Source organism: Stegodyphus dumicola, chromosome 3, assembly GCF_044657685.1.
Source record: "Stegodyphus dumicola isolate Sdum_Otavi_A_Nest chromosome 3, ASM4465768v1".
NCBI lineage: Eukaryota > Metazoa > Arthropoda > Arachnida > Araneae > Eresidae > Stegodyphus > Stegodyphus dumicola.
In genome coordinates, this window is record NC_140770.1 from 11,399,925 (window position 1) to 11,427,277 (window position 27,353).

The 27,353-nt window shown below is 35.1% G+C and overlaps 1 protein-coding gene across 1 annotated transcript in view; it reads right to left on the bottom strand.

The window, feature by feature from the left end:
- The window catches only part of LOC118204524 (uncharacterized), a 97,997-nt gene that overhangs the window by 63,406 nt on the left and 7,238 nt on the right, over positions 1-27,353 (bottom strand). The window contains exons 2-4 of the mRNA XM_085812569.1: positions 17,781-17,999; positions 15,167-15,527; positions 3,247-3,494 (exon numbers count right to left, since the gene is read on the bottom strand). Coding sequence (XP_085668695.1) covers positions 3,247-3,494; positions 15,167-15,527; positions 17,781-17,999 — 828 coding nt within the window. The remainder of the gene's footprint in view (positions 1-3,246; positions 3,495-15,166; positions 15,528-17,780; positions 18,000-27,353) is intronic.

Sequence of the window (27,353 nt, forward strand, 5' to 3'; positions counted from 1 at the left end):
AGCTAAACAGTGAAATTTAATTTCAGCTGTAAAAAAAATCTGGAATTAAATTTCACTTGTCTTATGTCAGCTATCTCTATAATCAAACAGATTATGATCTAAGTCAATGTTCTTAAACTTTTTTCAGTCGCGACAACTTTCTATCACTGAGTCGCGACAACTTTCTATCTTGTTCGCGACCCCCAGGACCTCATAATATTTACAAAAATTTTGTGGAACCCCATAAGTATTGCGCAAATCCGAGACACGCGTGAGTGAAACTGTCAATTTTTTCACTTGTACTGTAATATAATATTGCAGTTTTGGCTTATTAACCTTAATTTCTAATTTTAAGACATAGAACAGTGTGAAATGTGAAATAAGTAACAGATGAAATGACAGCATCACGTGCAAAGCAAGGAAAATGAATGTTTATATTATAAAAAGAATGCGTCGACACGTTTTCGTTTTTTTTCTTTGTCTGTATTGTCTTATCTTTGTCTATTTTCAGATACATTGTGTAAAAATATTTGGTAATTGTAAAATTATTATAATAATTTAAAGAAATATCATAACTGCTAAAATTTTTGGCGACCCCCTGCTGCAGTTTCCGCGACCCCCTTGCGGGTCTCGATCCACAGTTTAAGAAACCCTGATCTAAGTCATAGAACTGGTTTACAAATACGATCTTCTTCTCCGTACTTTTACGTTAGCATCTTTTTTTCTGATAAAAATATACGACGGCTAAAATATTTCATCCGGTTTCAAGTGATCGTGTTTCTGAGGTTTACAAATACAGTCTGGATACAATTGTTAACGTAGAAGAATTTACATAAAAGTTTATTTTATATATATATATGTGCGGCTTAAGTGTTTGTCGCCGATAGTTTATTGGTCGCTTGCGTAACTGTAAATTGTTTTATTCCCCGTGCAGTACAGCTCGGGACGAATATTATGAGGATGCTAAGCCGGAAAAATTAAAAATACCAGAGCATTTTTACATTTACATTTAACATACATACATTTAACATTCAATAAATAAATTTAACATCTATATATAATAGAATTCGGAAATATGCAACCGGCAAAAACCGGCGACGATGAAAAAGCAAATAAAATGAAATAAATAAATATCTTTATTATATGCGGCTTAAGTGTCTGTTTGTCGCCGATAGTTTATTGGTTGCTTGCGTAACTGTATTAGCCAATGGGGCTAGGTTGCGACGGCACAGGGTTGCCGTTTCAATTGAGACGTAGAAAATTTCCTCTAAAATTTGCCTTTGCTTTCAACATCAATAAGTCTCAGGGCCAAATGCTTAAGCGTGTTGGCATTTTTTTACATGAGCCTGTATTATGGACACGGTCAACTTTATGTTGCCTGTTCGTGAAAGAACGGACGTAAAATTAAAAATAATGGATGGTCCTCTGCAAGGATGATGGAAAGATCTACACAAGAAATGTTGTGTACAAAGAGATCTTCGGCATGTGAATTAACATTTTATTACTTAAATCACCTTTATTTATTGAGCTAGCGGTGGCTCTTAAGAAATATACCGCCAGTGGTTTCCTTCATTGCACTCTACTTTAAGCAATTAAGCAAGTAGAAGGGGTAAACCCGTGGGGCAGTAAGCAAAGGGGCGTCCTCGCCGCCTGCCCTGGGTTATTCAGTTTGAATTAGCAGATACCTTTGCACAAATCATTTTAATTACTATTTATAATATCTAGAACAGCGATTATTTCGTATGACCGCCGGGCTTTCTAGTAATATTATAACTAGGTTTACATAATCTATTGTATTCTATGCATTCTTACGTAGAATACAATAGATAATGGGTAACACAGGCTTTTTACTACTAAATAATTTTCCTGAAAACATGTTTGAGTAAAAAATGCACAATTTACCAACATATAAGAATAAAAAAACTGAGCTGAATGAGCCGAGTAACAGAGTGAGTATATATATATATATACATATTTAGTGATGCCGATTGCCACCAAATTGGGAGGTGCATAACTACATGCTACAGCAATGCTGTATACAAAATTTCAATGTTCTGAGGCTAATCATTTTTGAGTTATGCGAGATACATACATATATACGTAAGAAGTCACGGAAAAAATCTTTCCTGAATCCATTCTAAATTAGTTTTATTATTCGTTTTGTGAAAAAGAGTCCTTTATTCTGTCCTTATGTACAGATGTCATGCAAAATCATCTTTAAATTGCATTCGATAGCGGTCAAAACGGATATTTTCGTTGAAATTTTGTACCCGGAGTTTTTCGTTATTACAATACTTCCTTTTCTTCGTACAAGGAAGTAAAAATGTGAAAAATTCATGCTATTTTATATTCATGAATGCATTCATGCTATTTTATTATTAAGTAGAATATTTACAAATGTGATGGTCACAGTAGAAAAAAGAATAATATATTAATATATTAATATAATAATTTGTTCACTGCAACTTTAACATCATTATATATCATTTATGAAAATATAAACTGAAATATTATTGTTATCGTGAAAGACCGAAATTGGAGAATGTCGACTTTCACCGGAGAGTGTCAACATTCACCAAATACGTCGGTGAAAGATCAAATATTTCTTTATATTCTTGTACATTCGGACCCTCACCGGTGTATGTCGACAATCACAGATATGCTCTGGTGTAGGTCGAAAAGTACACGCTGCCATTCCAAAAGCAAGTGTTTCACATGCAGTTGGAAAAGCAAGGGCCTCTTGTGCAATTTAAAGTGTCATAATAGTTTAAGTTGTTGCAATAAATAAGATTTGAATCACATAATTTGGTAAGTTTATAACTTCTATTATTTTCATTTCTCATTTTGAATGTACTGTGTGTTTTAAGTTCTTATATTCTTAAGTTCTTATTCTGAGTCTCAAGTGCGTTTTTTCGCGAATGAGTTACGGAGAAGGAAATATAATATTCTTATATGTTCAACATTCACCATTAGTGCATGGTGAATGTCGACATTCACCGGTGTAAGTCAGAAATAAGAGTATTTGGAAAATATTTCGGACATACACCAAGCGACTATGTGAATGTTGACATTCACCGGTGAAAGTCGACATTCTCCAGATTTCGGTGTTTCACCGTAACATAATCATGTGATACATTTTGGAAATGATATCGGAAGTGCTAAGAAATGCAATATGCATTTCTCGAACATAAGAAATGCAATGGTGGTAGTAATTACAGATTTTCAAACATAATATGCTAATTTTTATACCAATAAAGAAGCCCTTACATTTGGGTAGAAAAGCTATTTGGTTCCTAGTAGACGGCTCATTGCGATGGTGATCATGATGATGATGATGGAAGCTACTTTCATTCATCAGCTGTAAGGGGTCTCTAGTAGTACTTCCGCTTCTGGAATGACTATGACTTTGGCGGTTGTAATGTGACTGGTGCTGTGTTGCCACCACCACAGGTTCGATTACCGGCTCTGATACTTGCTGAGTCAGCTGTTGGATGTCATCATTCTCGTGGGAATCTCTAAAAAATATTTTGCAGCTGTAAAATCATGAACAGCTTTTTCAATAATATTTCAATGATTTTATGCATTGTACTCAAATTTCTAGGTGCATAAGCAACATTATTAATCGGAAAGGGAAAAACCATCAGTCATTACTTCAACATGGAAAGAAAATTCCAAACGAATACCCGGAAAAGGTACGTAGTGTTTCTAATATTAAGTGGTCGGTAACAAAACAGATCCGCCGACTTCGAAATCATTTGAAACGGCTTTAAATACATCTGTAGCAACAGTAAATAAAATAATAAATCAAGCTTTAAGCTTAAAAAATATTTTAAAATATATGTTTGTAATAATAAAATTCCATAGTCAAGAATACACTTAAAATTCTAACTGTATGTTCTTTTCATTTTTAATGGCGACGTTCTCTTATTTAAAAGTACGTGGAATTAAACCAACAGCCCCGTAGTCAAGTTGTTTTTCCCGCCTTTTTACACGTACAGTTTTAGAACGTTCTGGAAATATTTAAAGCGAACTGGATTGGCTGACGTCATTTCTTGGAAGATCCGCCTTTTCAGAGGCTATAAAAAGACTCGCAAAAGAATATTGGGGCTTTTTCTTAAATGTCACGATGCAGTAAACTTCATACAAAAAGTTATTAGTAATTCTTTTTATTTACTCCGGATATCTGATTTTTGTAACTGCTATTTCTACTGAATAATAATAAATGGATCCTGATTTTTAAACTTATCGTCTGATAATTTAAGCTACGACTACATTTATGAGTCTTCAACAATCTATTTATTCCTGACAAAAGCTGGTACATCATATATATATAAAGAAAATCTGAAAGGTTTCAGATTTAAATTAGATCCAAAGGGGCGTTTTTTTTTAACATTTTGTCTGTTACCTTTATTTATTAAATATCACGTTATTCGCACTTAAACCATAAATTTCAGTTCAACAGCTATATCGCAAAATAGTTTTAAACTGAGCCTATCCCTAGAATTTCCGATACAGAACCTCGCGCGCTGGATATAAAAAGGTTTTTTCTGTACAACGTTGCCACTGCTCGCTTTGAAATCGCTGAGTATGTGAATGAAAAATTCGTTAGTTAAAGTTTTACAAAAAGAGGAAATTGATAATAAAACAAATTTCAAATTTGGGCTTCCACATGCCCATATTCGCAGTAGGATTACGTCATTCAAAATTCGATGGCTCTATGTACCGTTGTTTTAACACAATGCGAGAAATATGCATACATTTATGCAGATTTTTCATTATTTAATTTCTTTAAACATAATGCAGTACTCTAAAATTGGGTGGCAACAGTTTGAAAAGTGAAACGGACATTTATAGTGATTCAACGCAAAATCGCAAAACGAAAACAATAGTCCTTCAAGGAAAAAAGCTCCTTTGGACTTAAAAAAAAAAAATCTGAAATGTTTCAGATTTTAAATTACGTCCAAAGGGGCGTTTTTTAACATTTTGTGTGTTACCTTTCTTTATTAAATATCATGTTCCTCGCACTTAAACCATAAGATCCAGTGCAACAGCAATATCGCAAAATAGTTTTAAAACGAGCCTATCTTTAGAATTTCCGATACAGAGACTCACGCGCTGGAGATAAAAATGTTTTTTTCTGCACAACGTTGCCATTGCTCGCTTTGAAATCCTTGAGTTTGTTAATCAAAAATTCGTCAAAGTTTTAAAAAATAGGAAATCGATCATAAAACAAATTTCAAATTTCAAATTTGGTCTTCCACATGCTCATATTCGTTGGAGGATTACGTTATTCAAAATTCGATGACTCTATGTACCGTTGTTTTATCACAATACGAGAAATATACATACATTTATGCAGATTTTTCATTATTTAATATCTTCAAATATAATGCAGGACTCTAACATTTTGTGGCAACAGTTTGAAAAGTGAACCGACATTTATGAGTCCGACGTAAAATGCCAAAACGAAACTAATAGTCCTTCGGGATTCAAATCCCTTTGGACTAAAAAAAAAAATCTTGGTTTGCGATAAAGGTTTACAAGGAATTTATTAATTTAACGGAAAAAAAATTCTGTAAATTTTTTTAGCTCAAAGCGGCTTTAGTCGAGAGAGCTTTAGTCTATTAGTCTCGAAACGTGGTTTTGCGTCGAATCACTAAAATCGTTGAATCACTTTTCAGATCGTTGTCACCAAATATTATCGCCCTCTATGATATTAAAAAAAATTAAATAATAAAGAATCTGCATGAATATATATATTGTTACGAATTTGGTATTTAAAAAGCTAATGTTAGTTCAATTATAAATTAAATGGTTTTATTTCTCGCGCAGTGCAGCGCGTGACGAATATTAAAAGAAAGCTAAGCCGGAAAATTGAAAATACAAGAGCGCGTGCATTAAATAAATAAATATCTCTTTTTGATTTCGAGAAAGTACTGGAAAATTCTAGCGCGTGATTTTAAAATCTTATAAAAGGAGGAAAACATCTCAGTTTGTAGTAGTTGCTTAGTTTGTTGTTGTTTAGAAAACTGCTCTTGTTGATTGTAGCGAATTCGCGGATTAGCGTTCTTTAGCTGTTTTTAATTGCGTTCTATTGGACATTTGAGTAGTTAAAAGATAACTACTGTGAGATATTGTAATACTGCATGATAATTTGAGAAAATTTAAGCATTTTTGTTGTGATAATAATAAATTTTTTTTTGTTCATTTTTCATCGGACTTGTGCATTCATTTCATAACGAACCCGTACGCACGCAACAATTTTTGGTGTCAGGAGTGGGGTTTGAATGCCATAACAAGAGCGATGGAAGAGCAATTAAGGCAGTTAATATCAGCCTTTGCCTCATTTAAAGAAGAAATTAAAGAGGAAATGAAATTGGGCCAGGAATCCGTTAAGGAAGAAATGAAATTGGGCCAGGAATCCGTTAAGGACGAAATGAAAGCCGTTCAAGCTGGTCAAGAAGAAATGAAAAGAGAAATTACTTGCATAATAGAAAATAAATTTGAAGCTATGGAAGGCAGAATTGAAGCAGTTGAAAATAAAGTTGGACATATTGAAGAAAAGGTTTCTTCCGTAAAAGATCATATTGAAGAAAGAGTTTCTTCGGTGAAAGAAGAAATAGAAGAAAAAGTTTCTTCTGTAAAAGAACATATAGAAGGAAGAGTTTCTGCTGTGGAGGAACGAATTGAAGGAAGAGTTTGTGCCGTCCAACACCAAATCGAACAACAAATTGATGAGAGAGTTTTTGCAGTTGCCAAAGAAATGGATACTTTAAAGAAATTCGTAGCGTCGGCAGGGAGCAGGAGTGATGATTTTAAATTCTTACCAATGCCTGCTCGTCCACCTCTGAAGCTATCCACATATGATGGGAAGACCTCCTGGCAGGTGTATAAGACACAGTTTTCTATCGTGGCGGATGCGAATGGATGGGATTCCCAAGCTAAGGCCTGTCATCCCGCCGCTTCTCTAAGAGCCGACGCAGCGGATATCCTTCAGACTCTTCCCGAAAACAAAAGACTAGACTTTGAAGCTCTATCTGGCGCATTGGAGCTGCGCTTTGGAGAGAAGTGTTTAAAAGACTACAGCAGGCTTCAACTAAAATCCCGTCAGCAGAAGCCCAACGAAACACTTCAGGAGCTCGCCACGGATGTTGAAAGGCTGTCCCACCTTGCCTTTACGGAGTGCCCGAGAGAAACGAGGGAAATCCTGTCGCTGCAATATTTCATCGATGGCATTCGGGACCCTGAAATACAGAAAGCACTGCGAATGGCAGATGTAAAGGATGTAAAAAGCGCTCTGTTGTACGCTGTGAAATTGGAGGCAGCCCAGCAAGCAACTCTTAGGGATCGCTACCCAGTCAGAGCTGTGCGAGTCCACGACCCAGGGGACCAATTGATGGCTCGTTTAGATGATTTATCCAGACAAGTCGATGCTTTGATACGGAGTAGCAGTGAGAACAAAATGGCTGTAAGATGTTGGAGATTTGGTTCTGAAGATCACCTACGACGGCATTGCAGAACACCCCAGGGCACGGATAATGAAACGGATGAGTTGAGAAGACCAGTGAATGCTTTAAGACGGAATAGTGGTGAAACAAAACCGACCCTAAAGTGCTGGAATTGCGGTGTTGAAGGCCACCTACGAAGGAACTGCAGAACTCCCCAGAGCACGGAAAATAAGGCATACGATTTAAACAGACAATTAAATGCCACGGGAAGGAAACGGACTGACAAGAAACCAAAGTGCTGGAACTGTGGAGCTGAAGGCCACGTACGAAAGAATTGCAGAACAGCCCAGGGTACGAAAATTGAGACAATTTCTGATCATTGACACAGGAGCTAATGTTACCATCATTAGGAAAGATTTAGCTGAACAGTGTAAAGATAAACTTATTTGGACGCCATCCTGTGTTACCCTTCAGACTGCGTCTGGTGACAAGATCGACATAACTGGGAAGTTAAACGTAAACATCACGTTTGGAAGTGCCGCCTACCATCACACGGCATATGTGGCGGATATTACAGATCCATGCATACTCGGATTGGACTTTTTAAGGAAATACAATTTTTCCTTAGACTTGAAAAACAACAAACTGCTTTCAGGATCTAAAGACATGACTATCCATCCTAAGAAGGGATCCTCACCTGGAAATGCCGACGCTTTGTCCGAAAGAACCAGCTCGAGAAACAGCCGAAATCATGCTAGGGTCGAAAAGAAACACCAGACTACCAGCTATTCTCCATCTCAGATGCTCTTCGGTCGAGACCTTCGTCTGCCTTGTGACCGCCTGTTTCATCGCCGTACGGATGCGCCTTCATCGCCTGAGGAACACATCCAAGATGTCAAGGCCCGTTTTGAAGTGATGCACCGTTCCGCACGAAAGCGAGTGAACTTGGCGACGGAGAAAGTGAAGACCAGATACAACACGAGAGCTGCTGGACATAGATCCAACGAAGGAGACAAGGTGTGGTTGTGGAACCCGATTCGACGAAAAGGAGTCAGGCCTAAATTACAGTCACCTTCGGATGGTCCATATACAGTGCTGAACACGAATGACGTCGTGGTTCGGATCTGTGAGTCTTCGAACTCTTACGACAGGTTAGCTTATTACTATGGCCATAGTACATAATGTAAATAATTGTAAATAGTACCAGACCATGGTCCTTTTTGTTTTTAAATGTGTATTTGATTTGTTTTGTATTTAGTATTTGATAGTATTTGATTTGTTTAAGTTAGTTATTGCATTTATTGTTCATGTTGTTTGATATTGTAATGTAATGTTTATGCCTCAGTTGCATTTATGCCACAGTTGTAAGTTTAGCTTCCTGTCCAGAGATTGTGCTGCCCGGGACGTGCAGTCCTTGGGAAGGGGGCAGTGTTACGAATTTGGTATTTAAAAAGCTAATGTTAGTTCAATTATAAATTAAATGGTTTTATTTCTCGCGCAGTGCAGCGCGTGACGAATATTAAAAGAAAGCTAAGCCGGAAAATTGAAAATACAAGAGCGCGTGCATTAAATAAATAAATATCTCTTTTTGATTTCGAGAAAGTACTGGAAAATTCTAGCGCGTGATTTTAAAATCTTATAAAAGGAGGAAAACATCTCAGTTTGTAGTAGTTGCTTAGTTTGTTGTTGTTTAGAAAACTGCTCTTGTTGATTGTAGCGAATTCGCGGATTAGCGTTCTTTAGCTGTTTTTAATTGCGTTCTATTGGACATTTGAGTAGTTAAAAGATAACTACTGTGAGATATTGTAATACTGCATGATAATTTGAGAAAATTTAAGCATTTTTGTTGTGATAATAATAAATTTTTTTTTGTTCATTTTTCATCGGACTTGTGCATTCATTTCATAACGAACCCGTACGCACGCAACAATATGTTTCTCTCATAGTGAAAAATGTAGCGGTAAGAATTTGTTCCAGAATGTTCTCACTCCGCTTATGGCATATTGCCGATTTTGTAGCCAAATGGACAATTTTGCACCAAATTTGATAACCCTGCATTTGCTTACCTTTTTCTGACAACCCTGAACCCTCTTTGCGGGAAAACCATCTTACGGCAGCTTAGCTTTCGCAACAATATATTATTGAAAAGGAAACGAAATGTTAGTTCAATGGTAGTCAAAATGTTTTATGATTGCAGACCTGGATCAAGATGAAATTTTTTAATTACCTTAATTATACTCTGATTAATAATTCCTTAACAAACAAGTTGGTTTGTGGTAAACGTTTACAAGGAATTTATTTTTTCAGTTTAGTGAAATTTGAAATTCAAATAAATTGTTTTTCGATGGAATAAAAGAAGAGGTTAAAAAAAAAACACTAATACTGAATGATAAAATGATAAAAATTACGCTCATTTTTAACATGAGAAAATAGTTATTCTTTTCTTCCCCAAAATGAGTATCTAACTTTTCTGGCACGCTTCCAACAAAAGCTGTCAGTAAACAGTAAAAGAGTTACAACTCTGTTTTCTGGAATCGAAAAATATTCACCGAATAAAGTGAATCGGTTCTTCGAATCAGTTCCGGAGCGGATCGTCCGTCTTTACTGGGGATGTGCGACAGCGCTCATTTATAAAATCGGATGAGAATTGTTCGTTTATTGAACTGAATCGCTCACTAACAATAACCATGATAAAAAATATCGAGAATGAGGAATGAATCAATACCAGTCAGCGAGGTATTGAGCGAAGAATGGAAAGAATCGAACAAGCAGTGGGATCGTAAATGGTTAGCCTTGTTTAAGCAAAGAGCGAAAAGAATTGAACGTGCAGTGGGATCGGAAGGATCTATTAAAAAACGTTAACTCTCAGGTGTGTTTTCTTTCAAATGAGATTCCTTACAACCTCCTTTCTACACAGAATTAAGAATAAAATTCTAGAACAACAACAATAAACAAACAAACAAACAAACAAACAAAAAATCAAAAAGTAGTGAAATGATAAACTTAACTCATTTTTAAGGTGAGAGAATAAGCATTCTTTTGCCCCTCAAAATGCGAATCGAACTTTCCTGGCACTTTTCCAATAAATGGCACTTTTCCAATTTTTCGCTTTCTCAATAAAGTGAATCAGTTTATCAGTTTGTGAAATAATACCACATATGTATTCCTGGCACGCTTCCAATAAGAGCTGTCCGTGAGCTATAAAACAGCTACCATTCCATTTTCTGAAATTCCAGCTGTTGATGCGTTCAGTAAAGTGAATCGGTTCTTTGAATCAGTTCCGGAGCGGATTGTGCAACTCTACCTCTGAGGTGTTCTTCAACAAAATCGGGATCAAACTAAACAAACGAGGAATTCAACAGATGACATGTTAAAACCCCATCTGACTAGTCGCCTTGTCGTCTGTGCCAAAAAGCATACAATTTTGTGAACTGGCATCCATTCCCTTTCAAAGAAAAGAACGAGACGTGAAATAAGCATAGCTTTTGATGTAAGCATTGCATTTATTCGTCGAAATAATGATAATCATATTAAAAGCCTACGTACGAAAATATGGCTAAATTTTTCAATAAAATTTGATTTCGACCAGCAGTTGATTATTTTCAAGAACAAACTTTCAGAATTTAATTTGACTGTCTCATTTTTTAAGACTACGTTTTTCATAAATTATCTATCAACTGAGCAACCAAATTCAAAAATTTATTGTTTTTACTTCCTTGTACGAAGTAAAAAGGAAGTATTGTAATCGTGAAAAGTTTCAGGCAGCATATTTCAACGAAAATATCCATTTTGACCGCTATCGAATGCAATTTAACGAGGTTTTTGCGTAATATCTGTACGTAAGAACAGAATAAAAGACTCATTCCCTCCAAAAAAATTATAAAACTGCTTTAAAATTAATTCTGAAGAGAATTTTTCGTGGCGTCTGTACGAACGTTTGTACGTACATGCGTACGTACGTATCTCGCATAACTCAAAAACGAGTAGCCTCAGAACGTTGAAATTTTGTATATAGGACTGCTATAACATGTAACTCGTATTTTGGCTGCAATCGGCCGCACCAAACGTATATAAATATACATATCCACTCCGTTACCCGGCTCAGTGATCTCAGTTTCTTTACTCTTATATGTTTGTAAATTGTACATTTTTTTGGTTTAAAAATGATTGAATTATGTTGTTCTTATCTTCCGGTTAAGGTTTTTATGCCTTTAGTAAATCTGTATGCAATATTTTTAGAATTATCAACAATTTTAAAATTGTTTAAATGCCGCTAAGCCTTTTTTATGAAGGCTGCCATTGATTGTTTATATTTGAAACAGCAGACTAGTGGATTTGTTGCCAATCTAGAGAAACTTAGCTTCGCAGCAACAAAGATAACGCCTTTATTTATTATTGCCAATTAAATCATGCTTAATCCTTTCTGGAATTTTTCGAGGAAATAAGTGTTTAAAATTTACGATAGATATTTTGAGTTTTTATGTATTTTTGCCTTCTCGGGAAGTGAGAACTGAATTAATTGAATGAGAAATACTCAATCATCCGTGAAAAACAGTTTCTTTTCCGTTTTGTTTGCTTAATTTCTTTTATACATCTTTCTAGCCTTATTATAGTACTTGAATATAACATGTGGCAACGATTAGCTGATTCTATTCTTTAAATGATATAAATTTTGTGCATTCTGAGTTATAATATGAACGAAATATAATACTGTTAAGTGAATCTAGCGCCAGAGTGTCGCTATGATAAACAAATACTAGAGTGAATTTTAAAGAATGCATTGTTTCTATTGTGGTTTATGCGCTGTCGGCGAAGTAGATTTAATTCAATCCAATAAGTTTAAATGAAATGCAAGAAAAAATGCGTATAATTTAATATTCCATACAAGGAAGTCATGCGGTGTACACATCACATTTTTTAATTAAAATAGTTATCCGAGATCTGATGTTATTTCGCTCAGAAGAATTGTTCGACTGATTAAATTTTAGTCCACAGAACCGTATAAATAAATAATAGTCTTAATCAGATAAAACATTAAAAAAATTTACAATACATCTACAAAAACAATTACATAGAAATTTCTAATCTTGATGTCAATCTTCATAACTTGTTATATTTATACTATATTATAAATGATAAATAAAAGATTACCAATACTTCAAAATGCTTATAATTGCTTTCTGATTCATAGTCATATATTTTTTCAGTCTGATGCGATATGGAACACACATGAAAAATTTCGATAATTCTCTCTCATTATATCAGCAATAATGGCACGCAGTTTTTAATGATTTTCGCCTTTCTAATCAAATGGTCTTAAAAGCATAAGTTCCACCAATGTTTCACCTATGTTCAATTTTATTAAATTAAATGCGTCAAAAAAATTATCATAATTGATCAGAAATCAATAACGCAAACAAACCAACACTTTTCGAAATAAAGCATTTTTAACTTCAACGATTGAGACTGTTGCCATTCAAAAAATGAGTGAGAAAATTAGAGTTTTCAGAGTTTTTAATTAATATCTCGGCTGATTAAAGTCGTACGAAGATGGGAACAGTCGAAATGACTTCCCGCGAATTTTTGGAATCGGGAATAATGTATTTAATGTCTGGCAAGAGTATTTTTATTTGACTGTAAAACTTAGAAATTTGTTATTAACATACTCCACGATTTAAAAGCGAGCAGTGGCAACACTTCTCGAAATAAAGCAGATTTGTATCTCCAGCGTGCAAGACTGTTGCCATTCGAAGAAACGAGGGCGAAAAGTATCGTTTTCAGAGTTTTTAATTAATATCTCGGCTGATTAAAGTCGTACGAAGATGGGAACAGTCGAAATGACTTCCCGCGAATTTTTGGAATCGGGAATAATGTATTTAATGTCTGGCAAGAGTATTTTTATTTGACTGTAAAACTTAGAAATTTCTTATTAACATACTCCACGATTTAAAAGCGAGCAGTGGCAACACTTCTCGAAATAAAGCAGATTTGTATCTCCAGCGTGCAAGACTGTTGCCATTCGAAGAAACGAGGGCGAAAAGTATCGTTTTCAGAGTTTTTAATTAATATCTCCGAGTTTTAGCTCTTTTTTTGGGGGGGCGGACGATGATCTTTCCCAGGACCCAGAAAAGAATTGTAGAAAATTTGGTGACGATAGGCTAAAGTACTGACTGAATTAATCGCGAACAATAAACAAACACACATTTGAAAAGAGGCATTCTTCTTTATCCGCGGTGTACTGTAAATGTTGCGACAAACTTCCAGAGGAGGTAGAGCACATCATAAGGATTAAGTATTGTATAGGAAACATACCCGGAAATGTCAGTGGTAGGTGGTAGCAGAGGTAGAAGATGGGAAAAGAAACTACAGCGATTAATTTGAAACATTTATTGGACATAAATACAGCTTGAAACTTACAACAGATGCTCAAAGTTTGCACCTCAGACGCCAAACATGCCTGACACCGACGGATCATTTGAACGCCTCGATCTTTCTGGAGCAGCTTCCTTGACGATGTTCCAACAAATGTAGGGCTCAACATATGATTCCAACATGATGGAGTACCTGCTCATTTAGGATTGGGTGTTCGCAGTCATTTGAACAGATCGTTCCCGCATCGATGGATTTGGCGTGGTGGTCTAGTTCCCTGGCCCCCACGCTCCCCGGATTTATCGAGCCTTGATTTCTTTTTGTGAGAAGACATCAAGTGTCGTGTGTTACGATCCTGTTGTGTCTGAAATGGATCTCGTGCCAAGACTCGACTGCAGAGCTGCTACAATCAAAGGAACTCCCGGTGTGTTTGAACATGTCCGGCAATGAATGGTCCGTCCTGTTACAGGCATGTTTGGCGTCTCATGGTGCAAACTTCGAGCATCTGTTGTAACATTCAAGCTGTCGTACACCATTTGTATTCGTATCTAATAAATGTTTCAAATTAATTACTCTCTTCTTTCCTTTCCCATCTTCTACCTTTGCTCTGACATTTCCGGGCATGGGTTCCTATGCAATTCTTAAACCTTATGATGTGTTCTACCTCCCCTAGAAGTTTGTCGCTACACTTACGGTACACCCTGGACATATTTATGTTAACAGTTGTAGCGTTGCGCGCCTCCAACTTGCACGCAACCAAGAGGTGACTGTGAAAACTGGATAAAAGACAGAGTCTTGTTAAGGGTTTAAGTCCCTTTTTATTCAACGTAATAAATTACAAGTGCGTGCTCTTGACGCTCACAAACTGCGCCAACTCGGCGGTCAAATAAAAATAATAACCTGAAAAGAAACTAAAGACAAGACTCTAACTACGAGGCTCTCTAAAAGTAACTAACCTCACCGCGCTTTACAATACCGCTGCTAATTCAGCAAACTTGAAGATCACTTGAACGATTAACACTACTTCCAGGCAAGCACACAGGCCGAAACGCGGGGTTCTTCAATTTCTGGCCAACTACCTCCGCGCTCGTAAAGTAAGAATATCACACCTCGAACTCGTTTCCTTTCTATTTAAATCAGAATACTTCCGCTGATAATTTGAATCCTTGCGCGTTCTACTAAAATTTACATACTCTGGCATTGGCAGTTCCAGGGGAAAGTAAGGCTTGACAGGAAAGATAGTTTAAACTTAAAATAAATGTTAGTTAAAATAAATATAAACCCTACACAGTGGCAACGTGAAAGCTCAAGGACACTTCCTAAACTTCTCTCAACTAAATAAAGATACAACGACAACAAAGATATTTTACTTGTGTTGATGCTGGTGATGGTCATCGTCGTGCGTATGAGCAGCTGGAGCATTGGCAGTCGTGGTGTGGGAATGGGATTCATGGTGGTGATGCTCGCCGCTGTGGGAATGCTGTTCACCGCTATGAGAATGTTGTTCGCCGCTATGGGAATGCTGCTCTCCACTGTGCGAGTGGTGTTCTCCACTGTGCGAGTGATGTTCTCCACTGTGGGAGTGATGTTCTCCACTGTGGGAGTGATGTTCCCCACTATGACTGTGATGCTCACCGCTGTGGGAATGGTGCTCTCCGCTATGGGAATGCTGATCTCCACTGTGGTGGTGAACATCGCGAGAGCTGTATTCTCCATGCGATCCCCCATGACCTATCAAAATAAAAGCAAAACCATTTTAAGTAAACAAATCGAAAAATTTAGATCGAAGTGCAGCAAGACTAAGAACTTCAGCATTAAAACCAGATACCAATTCCTATAAATACCATTTGCTGCTATAATAATACTGCTCTTTAAAATTTAAAAAGCAATATAAAGAAAGCTTTGGGTCAGGTAGTATGCTATGCCTTTATTATTTATTGTCTTTATTATTTGGGTTTCTTAGACGTATATTTCTCATTCAATTAATTCAGTTCACACTTCGCGGCAAGGCAAAAGTACATAAAACCTCAAAATATCTTTATTATAAATTGAAAATTATAGAAAAATATAAACCATCAAATACAGTTAAAACAATTTAAAAAAACCCAATTTAAAATTTTTACAATGAAAATTGCGCAAAAACAAGCAATTCCGTCAGCGGGCAAAAAAGGCAGATTTTTCGGTGCACAAAACTGAGAGTTTCCTTTCTGTCCCACTCGGCAAAAAGACACTGAAGGTGCAGAGAGCAACTTAATTCACTATTCTGTCAAGTTTCAAATGTAAACAAATATGTTTGCTATGGTAAAAAAAAGTTAGGTTTAGCCGTACTTAAACAACTTTTAAATTTTTGATAATTATGCAACTATTGCATGCAGATTAACTAAAAACATAAAAACCTTAACCGGAGAATAAGAACAGCATAATTCACTTATTTTTAAAGCAACAAATGCACAATTTACCAACAAATACGAATAACAAAACTGAGTAAAGCGCACGGAGCCGAGTAACAGACTGGGTGTATATAGATATACATTGACTACCAATAAGTATTTGGACACCTGTGATAGAAAAAAAAAACTAACTTTATTCAAAATCAATAGTTGGTAGAGCCTCCACGAGGTAATTACAGCGTGGACCCTCCGGGGCATACTTTCCACAAGTCTTTGTATGACAGCTAGTGGTATTTTCTTCCACTCGCCTTGGAGAAGACATAGAAGTTCCTTCACGAATTTTGCACGGGTAGTGCACCCCTGAATTCGGGGATGCAACTCATCCCAGAGGTTCTCGATAGAGTACAGGTCTGGACTCTGGGCAGGCCAGTCCATTCGATGAACTCCATTGCCACCATACCAAGCCTTGGTTAACGTCGAAACATGGCAACTGGCATTGTCGTCCTGAAAGTAACAGGGGTCCAACCCGTAAAACTGCCACAACATAGGAAGCACATTGTCATTCAAAATAGTGCAGTAGGCATCGGAGTTGAGCTTACCATGAATGGGAACCAAAGGTCCCAGCCCATAGCAGGAGAAAACCAAGCAGATGTGCTTCCTTACGGATGGTATTCATTGAAACAATACTCCCGGATGCCTGTTGAAACTCCTCGCGGATGAGGGCCATCGGTTGGGTGCGGTTCTTCCGAATTTCTCTGGACAGCACTCGTCGGTCTCTATCTCCCAGTTTCGTTGGTCTGCCGACTCGGGGCACATTTCGACAATCACCGCTCACCTTCCACTTCTTAATCACATAGGCCACTGTCGATTTTGGGTACTTCAGATCGCTAGATATGTCCCTTAAGGATCGGCCACGATTGTGATACCCGATAATTACACCTTTCTCGAAATCAGAAAGCTCCGAACTGCGAGGCATCTTGCATGCGACTAAAGCCGATGCTGTTTCCTACACGAGATATACGGGCGGAGTCCGTGACGTACATTAGGACCGCAGATATCGTCATTTGCATATTTGTCCAAATACTTATTGGTAGTCAGTGTATATATTTATGTACTTTTGGTGTGGCCGATTGCAACCAAAAAGGGAGGTGCACATATACATGTTATAGCAGCCCTACACAGTCCAAAATTTCAACGTTCTGAGGCTATTCGCTTTTGAATTATGCAATATACATACATGCATACGTACCGATGCCATGAAAAGGTCTCTTCTAGATCTATTTTAAATCAGTTTTATAATTCGTTTTGGGAAAAAGAGTCCTTTATTCTGCCCTTAAGTACAGATGTGATGCAAAAACATCGTTAAATTGCATTCGATAGCTGTCAAAATGGATATTTTCGTTGAAATATGGTACCCGGAATTTTTAGGGATTATAGTACTTCCTTTACTTCGTATAAGAAAGTAAAAATTAAGTTGTAAATTGTATGCAATGGCAATAAAAGAATATTAGTTCTTTTTAGCACTAAAATCCTTCTAGCTCTAAGATGGTATTAGAAAGCATGTATTTAACTTGAAATTAGAAAATAATCTTACCGTCGTGATGGTGTTCCAACCTATGAACAGTGATTTCTAACTCCTCCTGGTGCTGGCGCAGGTGCATGAGGTGACTCGAAACGGAATTTCTAAGTGTGTATATGTAAGTCCATAACTCACTCACATTCTTTTGGAGCTCTTTCACTTGTGCATTCAAGTCATTTTCCTCCGTTAGTGGTTCCATCTGTGTTTGTAGTGCCTCAGCTTCTGGCATCTGAACTAAAAAAATAAAGTACATTATTAAAACAAAGACAATAATAAAAAGAAAATCTGAGATGCTTCAGATTTTAAATTACGTCCAAAGCGGCGTTTTTTTAACATTTTGTGTGTTACGTTGTAAGGATCTTAAGTTTTACTAACGTTTATTTTATTTTAAATCTTTACTATCACTTCTTATTTTCGACTTCCGGCCAGAATTATAAGCGTGAAGGTTTTTATGCAAAGTTTGTCTGGCGAACGCCAAGTACTTAAGTTGTGGCTTTTTGCCAAGCGAGAGAGAGGAAGGAGTTAGTCGAAGCAGGCCGCTTGCCTTAGAAGTTTTACGCACTTGCTGGTTGCCTTCCAGGCCAGAGGTTTTAATCCTCTTGATAAATTTTAAACGTATTGTAGTGTTCACAGTTCTCTGTACTACATACGGCTTCCTGTTAATATAAGGCCAATCTTCCACGTTTATTATTTTAAAGTTAAAGTAGAGTTTAGTTCTATTTTTATATTTTTACGTTAGACCCCAAGTAGCGGGTCTGTGTATTCCGAAGTACGGAAGTTATTGTAAATAGAGAAAAATAAAGGGTTTTGTATACCCTTCTTGTGTATCCTGTTTACTTCCCACAGTTTTGAACATAGTTTTAGTAAGCTCTCTGTTCCGAGTCAGGTCCTTGCATGTTCCCGAAGAAGGTTAGACGGAACATTGAACCTGATAACGTTTATTTATTAAATATCACGTTCTTCGCACTTAAACCACAAAATTAATTCAGTTAAAGAGCAATATCGCAAAATAGTTTTAAATTGAGCCTATCTTTAGAACTTCTGATACGGAGACTGGCGCATTGGAGATAAATAAGAATGTTTTTTCTGTACAACGTTGCCATGGCTTCTTTTCAAATCCTTGAGTTTGTTAATCAAAAATTCGTTAAAGTTTTACTAAATAGAAAATCGATAATAAAACCAATTCCAAATTTCAAATTTGGTCTTTCACATGCCCATATTCGTAGGAGGATTACGTCATTCAAAATTCGATGGCTCTATGTACCGTCGTTTTATCACAATGCCAGAAATATATGTACATTTATATAGATTTTTCATTATTTAATTTATTTAAATATAACACAGGGCGATAATACTTTGTGGCAACAGTTTGGAAAGTGATTCGCCGTTTGTGTTAATCGAAGAAAAATCGCAAAACGAAAACAATATTCCTTCAGGGGCAAAGCCCCTTTGGACTAAAAATGAGGATAGAAATTGATTTTATCTTCATTATAAAAAGTTTGCTTGAAAAATCGTCTAAAATAAAGTCGTGATCTTTTCATATAAAGCCTATTTCTTGCTCTGATCTCAAAATTCTTGCCTGATATTCAATGAGATACATTCCGATGACCTCATTGATCACGTGACTGATGTATACCTATTGGTTTATATGGATTATGTATAGTTCTTTTATAGTTTCTTTTTATTGATATGCATATTCGTGTAGGGGAAGTTTCTGTAGACAAATATATATTATTTCTAAAATATATTGGTTTCTAGATTTTTTTATTTTTTTATAAAAAATTAATTTTTTAGAAAAAGTTTAATTCTTGACTATACTTGCTTGTTTCTCAAAAGACTTAATTAGTATTTTCCTTTTTGAATTTTAATTCTTAAATGTTAATACTTAAATGTTAATTTCTAAGGGTACCACTTTATTGGAATTACTTTTGGTTTTGACTTTTACCCTTGCCTGCATGAATAACGAAACACGAATTGAATGATTGGAGAGTTAGGTTTGGAGGCAACTTCCCCTTGATAAGTCTGTCTCCTGCCTACTCTACGATCATTCACATATGCATTTTAAAAAAAAAATTGTTTAATTTAATTTTAATTTATTAAATTAGTAGATTTATTTTCATGAATAGATTTTGCACTTGATTTGCTTATGCTTCTGAAATTAAATGATATTGTAGATTAGTTCGAGAATTAAATTTTTTCATGTGTGCACATTTTTTAAAAATTATTTTAAATTATTTTGACTTTTTTCCTTTTTTTAGAATTTAAATTTGCTTTTTTACTTTTATACGTATTTGTTAAGAATTTAAATTTGTTTAAATTAAAATTTCATTCCTTGCAGCAATGGCGCAAAGAATATTTAATTAAATATGTATTTAAATTTTTTTAATTAAATTAAGTTTACTCTTATGTTACATATATATATACATATATTTATATACATTTGGTGAGGTCGATTGCAACCAAAATAGGAGGTGCACATCTACATGTTATAGCAGTCCTATGTGCATAATTTCAAAGCTCTGAGGCTACTCGTTCTTAAGTTATGCGAGATACATGCATACATACATACGCACAGACGGCAGTAAAAATTCTCTTCAGAATTCATTTTAAATCAGTTTTATAATTTTTTGGGGAAAAAGTGTCCTTTTTTCTGTCCTCATGTACAGATGTCACGCGAAATCATCGTTAAATTGCATTCGATAGCGGTCAAAATGGATATTGCGTTGAAATAATGATGCCCGAAATTTTTCGCGATTACGATACTTCTTTTTTACTTCGTATAAGGAAGTAAAAATATGAAAAGTTTTAAAGTTTGAATTGTTTTGGTGGCTTAAATTAGCATCAGACTCCTAAAAGACGTTAATGGAATTACCGCCCCGTTTATACAGAACCACAAAGTCTCAAGAAAGTTTTAAAATAAACCATTTTATTAAAGAATTGGAGAATGAATACAAGACTCGTGCATACAATTCAGCCAACCATTTGTAGCGATGTAACTTAAAGTAGTAACAGTAAGTTCAAATTCAGAACTAAGCTAGCTATCAAAGGCTACACAATTCACTTTAACGTGAAAGGTGACTCACAAATCTATCCAGTATAGTATTTAAACATCGGCATTATACTGCAAAGTCCGAGGAATGAAATCTTACCTAAGCTAGCAAAAACCTATTTAACGTGGACTCGAGAGGCAGAACACGCTCTGAATGAAACTCTCGAAACCCTCCTTTAAATACTATATCTTTCTACCTCATATTACTTCTGGTAGGGAAAAGGAAACAAGAAGTGACAGTAATGATCCTAAATTTAAAAAATCTGATGTGTACATCACATGACTTCCTTGTACGGAGTATGAAATTATCCGCATTTTTTCTTGCATTTCGTTTAAACTTATTGGATTGAATTAAATCCACTTCGCCGACAGCGCATAAACCACAATAGAATAAATGCATTCTTTAAAATTCACTCTATTTGTTTACCAGAGCGACACTCTGGCTCTAGGTTCACTTAACAGTATTATATTTCGTTCCTATTATAACTCAGAATGTACAAAATTTATATCATTTAAAGAATTATCTAATCGTTGCCACATGTTCTATTCAAATACTATAATAAAACTAGAACGGTGTATAAAAGAAATTAAGCAAAAAAAAAAAAAAAAAAAAAAAAAAAAAAAAAAAAAAGAAGAAACAGTTCTGATTATTCAGTATTTCTCATTCAATTAATCCAGTTATCACTTCGTGACAAAGCAAAAATAGATAAAATGTCAAAATAGCTGTATTAAAAATTACGAAGTAAATCATAAACACTTATTTCGTCGAAAAAATTCCAGAAAGGATTAAGCATGATTTAATGCGCAATAATAAATGAAGGCGTTATCTTTGTTGTTGCGAAATAGATTGGCGATAAATCCACTAATCTACTGTTTCAAATGTTAACAAGCAATGGCCGCCATCAAAAAAATTATTAGACTTAGCGGCACTTAAACAACTTTAAAGTTGTTGATAATTCTATAAATATTGCATACAGATTTATTAAAGGCATAAAAACCTTAATCGGAAGATAAGAACAACATAAGTGAATCATTTTTAAAGCAAAAAAATATACAATTTACAAACATATAAGAGTAAAGAAACTGAGATCACTGAGATAGGGAACAGAGTGGATATATGTATAAATATATTTATATGCGTGTGGCGCGGCCGATTTCAACCAAAATACGAGGTGCACATCTACATGTTATAGGAGTCCTATATACAAAATTTCAACGTTCTGAGGCTACTCGTTTTTGAGTTATGCGAGATACGTATGTACATACGTTCGTACAGACGCCACGAAAAATTCTCTTCAGAATTCATTTTAAAGCAGTTTTATAATTTTTTTGGAGGAAAAGAGTCTTTCATTCTGTTCTTACGTACAGATATCACGCAAAAACATCGTTAAATTGCATTCGATAGCGGTAAAAATGGATATTTTCGTTGAAATATGCTACCTGAAATTTTTCGCGATTACAATACTTCCTTTTTACTTCGTACCAAGGATGTAATAACTGGTTAGTGAAAAATAATGGTATTAACCCTACAAAGATGTTAATTGCTGATGAAAGTCAAATTAAGATGAAAGCAATTTCCATTTCTATAAGCCTGTTGTTCATAGATTTTATTGCATATACATAAAAATTAGCTTATAAATCTCACAAGAGTTCCAAATTATCGATAAAATATCGATATCAGAACACAGAACATTGATATCGTTCTATGTTCTGATAATTCTCAGTTTTCTAGATGGGCAGGGAATCTGCACTGAAAATAATTTTCAGGAATTATAATACAAATTATTGTTGAATATCAGTAATTAGAATATTAATGCGATGTAAAAATTATCAGAGATAACCATATTTGTATTATTATGAAATAAAGAATGTGTGACTGAGTAAAGACTGTCACACCAAGAGTCGCCAGACTTTTAGGCACTCATCCCAACATGCTCTCTTAAAAGTCCTAATATTGAATTTCGAATTTCACTCTAATTTTATATTTTATGAAATTTATTGAATTTCGCATATGTTATTTCCGCAAGCTCATTTTTATAATGATGCAAAGGTCTTGTAGGATTTCGAATACGAGACATAAAAATTTAGAAATTGCATAGAATAAGAATCTGAAGCAACGAACAAAATTTCAATGAAAGGTCTTTTTAGCAGTGTTTCAGTGAGTAAAATTTTTAGCTATCCTAATATTATTTTTTGTTTTTGTTTTCTAAGGTATTTTCTCCCTCCCTTCCGCAAGCCTTCGTGATTTAATTGGAATATTCGACGTGCATTGGAGAGATCCATGGCTCGAGTCCCGGCGAATGCATCGCCCATTTTCATGCTTAAAAAAAAAAAAAAAAAAAAAAAAAAAAAAAAAAAAAAACCTTTACAATGTTTTCGATAATTTGTATAGTTAATAGGTTTATTTGGAACAGAAAAGATGTGCATCTCCAGGATTCAAATTCTGGACCTTCCGACTGCTAGACGGGCGTGCTTTCCAGTTACATTATGGAAGCACGAGAAGGAGGAAAAAACTTAAGAGGTTATCATTGCTAGCAACAGTTCCTGCTAGACGGGACTTTTTTGAGAAACGATATTCTGGTAGCACTGGTTTAATCTGGAGAATTCCTAGAAAAAAGGAGACCCGCTGGAAGCAAAGTCCCACCAAGCTACGGAAACGATGTTGCGGTAACGCGGGATTTTTTCAAACCTCACCGAAAATGTCGCGGCTGGACCTCTGTCCCAGGTAGAGTTAACCAATCTGACGAAAGTTCTGCTTCTGAAGGATCACGTGATCTCAATCTGAGCGATAATCGAATACTGCTTGGCGTTCAAGTCTTTGTAGTAAGTGAAAATGGTAACCTAGCTACGTGGGTTTCCTGGAAATGTTCGGGTTCTGAGAATTGTTCCTTTCGACGTCCAGTCCCGCGTAGCCGAAACATAATGTAATTAACGTATTACGAATTTACTAATATCATTTTATATACTATATTATTTCCTTTTGCAGTGCATAAAAGTACCTTACTGTTTAATAATAAGGTACTTTTGAAATTGAAAGGTAATTTTGAAGGCTAGGTAATTTTGAATTTGAAAAGGATCACGTGATCCCAATCTGAACGATAATCGATTACTGCTTGGCGTTCAAAAATAATGGTAATAACCCTACAAAGATGTTAATTGCTCATGAAAGTCAAATTAAGGGGGCTCATACACCTTAAACCCCTCATGATCTTCAAATATGTGACTGTTGCAAGAATTGGAATATTTTATTTATTTTAAAAGCACTTACTTCCAACCTTTTACAGCTGACTACATAATATAGCTGCTTTGGGAACTAGTAACCAGAAAGTTTGTGTTGCCACAAATATTTTTGTAATTTAATCCTCTTTGTGACAAAATATTTAGCCATGTTTCCACCTCGCGCGCACGATATTTTAAAAATGGCTAATGGTACATACTTGAAATTAGATGGAATTCTTTATATGGGCACTATTTTTTAACTGAACCAAAAATATGATGAATATTTTAATATTGAAAAATTTTATGGACGAAAGCATTACAAATTGTTTTAATAAAATACATTTTATAACCTCAACTCCAAATAAAACAAAAATTTAACAAGAAATTTTTAGAATTTTAGGTTCACAGTAGTTTCCAAAATGTTATAAAAACTATATATTAAATATGGAATTAAATTATGCAACAGAATATTTTAAACTGTGCGCGCAAGGTGGAAACATGACGAAAAATGTTGTCACAAAGCGGATTAAATTATAAAAATATTTGTGGCAACACAAACTTTCTGATGACTATTTCAGAAAGCAGCTATATTATGTAGTCAGCTGTAAAAAGTTGGAAGTAATTGCTTTTAAAACAAATAAGTTATCCCAATTCTTGCAACAGTCACCTATTCGAAGATCTTATGGATTTTAAGGTGTATGAGTCCCCTTAAGATGAAGGCGATTTCCATTTCTATAAGCCTGTTATTCATAGATTTTATTGTATATGCATCAAAATTAGCTTATAATTCTCACAAGAATTCAAAAAAATCGATTACATTGATATCGTTCTATGTTCTGATAATTTTGAGTTTTCTAGATGGGCAGGGAATCTGCACTGAAAATAATTTTATAATTTGTAGTAAGTGAAAATGGTAACCTAGCTACGTGGGTTTCCTGAAAATGTTCAGGTCCTGAGAATTGTTCCTTTCGACGTTCGGTCCCGCGTGGCCGAAACATAATGTAATTAACGTACTACGGATTTACTAATATCATTTTATATACTATATTATTTCCTTTTGCAGTGCGTAAAATTACCTTATTGCTTAATAATTAAATATGCAGAAGGAAATATTGATCAACTTATTCTTTTCTTCATATCTTCTCAGCTATATTTAAATTATTATGGTATGTTATTGTACTTTTCGGTATACATTAGCAGTACTGAAGTTAGGTCAAATATCTATTGCTCCTCTTCTTTAGCCCAAAGGGGTATTAGATTCAAAAAGCTATTAGTCTCAAAATGGCATTTTGTGTTGTTTCTCTTTCTTCGTTGGTTCAATTTTCAAATTGTTGCCACCAAATATTATCGCCATGGATTATATTTAAAGAAACTAAATATTGCAAAATCTGCATGAATGTCTGTATGTTTCTCGCATTGTGGAAAAACAACTATATCTAGAGCCATCAAATTTTAAATAACGTAGTCCTCCAAACAAACATAGGCAATTGGTGAACGGAATTTTGAATTTCGAATACGTTTTATTACCTGTTTCAAATTTTGTAAGACTTTAAAGGATTTTTTATTAACAAACTCCACGGTTTCAACGTGGCAATTAGTAAGGGAAAAAAACATTTTTATCTCCAGCGCGCGAAACTGTGTTTAGGAAATTTTAACTCTCCAGGCGGCAAGGCCGTATATATGCGTTCTAAAAAAATGGCTCTCATAGCAGCAAGGCAGCATAAATGCGTCCAAATATTTTGGTCCTCATGACGGCAAGGCAGCATATATACGTAAACTTAAATTTTGGCACGAAACGGCAAAGCAGCATATATACGGCCTGTCTCAGAGTGCCCTCCCCTCTCTGCTCTTAATATACGCTGTTTTGCTGTTTTTAAATATTTTGTGATATTGCTGTTGAACTCAATTTTATGGGTTTTAAGTGCGAAGAACATGATATTTAATAAATAAAGGTAACACAGAAAACGTTAAAAAACGCCCGTTTGCGCGTAATACAAAATCTGATATCTTTCCGATTCTTCTCCCTTTGTCTCTGACAGTCTTCAGTAGGATATATAAAGATATCCTGCTTTTAAATACCGTTTTGTGATATTGCTGTTGAATTGAATGTTGTGTGGTTTAAGTGCGAAGATCATGATATTTAATAAATAAAGGTAAATATTAAAAAAAATCTGGAAGCTTTCAGATTTTATATTACGCCCAAAGGGGCGATATTTTAACGTTCTGTGTGTTGCCTTTATTTATTAAATACCATGTTCTTCGCACTTAAGCCATAAAATTCAATTCAACAGCAATATCGCAAAATACTTAAAAGAGCATATATTTAGAATTTCCGATACACAGTCTCGCGCTCTGAAGATAAACATGTTTTTTTTCTCCCCGTTGCTTGCTTTGAAATCGTTGAGTTTCTGAATCAAAAACTCATAAATGCTTTACAAAATATGAAATAGAAAAACAAATTCCAAATTTGGACTTCCAGATGCCCATATTCGGTTGGAGACATACTTTATCCAAATTTTAATGGCTCTAAGTACCGCTATTTTATCAAAGTGCGAGAAACATACCTATATTTATGCAGATTCTTCCTTATTTAATATCTTTAAATATAATACAGTGCTTTAACATTTGGTCGCAACAATTTAAAAAGTGATTCGCCGTTTATAGAGAATCAACGCACAAAGGGAAAAACGAAATGAGTAGTCCATCTGGGCAAATTGCCCCTTTGGACTAATTAATAAGACGTTAAAAAAACGCCCTTTTGGGCGTAGTATAAAATCTCAAACCTTTCAAATTTTCTTTTTTTTTTTTTTCCTTTTTTTTTTTTTTTCTTTTTTTTTTCCGCTTTTGGTTTTATTAAGAAATTATACCTCTGCAGTAAAATTACTTTTTTTCCTCTCTATTTCTATTCAAAGAAACCTGAAGAATCTGTCTCAAGAACATCTAAAAGATGCTCAAGAAAGCAGATTCATGACGACATCATATTATACACATGGACCTTATAAGAGATAGACTAACCGAGTGGGCGGGGCGAGCGTCACCGACATGTCGGCAAGAAAGAGTAGGGACGATCTGGTTTACTTTAGCACTGAAACCTATGGCGTTTGTATCACATAACTCTTTTTAATTATTAAATGTGATACGTTGTATCGTGATGAGATTATGAAAGCCACAGTTTTTTCCAAACAGGATTTAATGTATATCATTAAACACTTTTTGCTGCATTTCGCGCATTTTTTTCACGCGTAATTCTTGTACAAACATCTTTACTTTGGTAAAACGGTAAAAACTCTAAGCACAAAATTTATGAACTTAATTTTGCG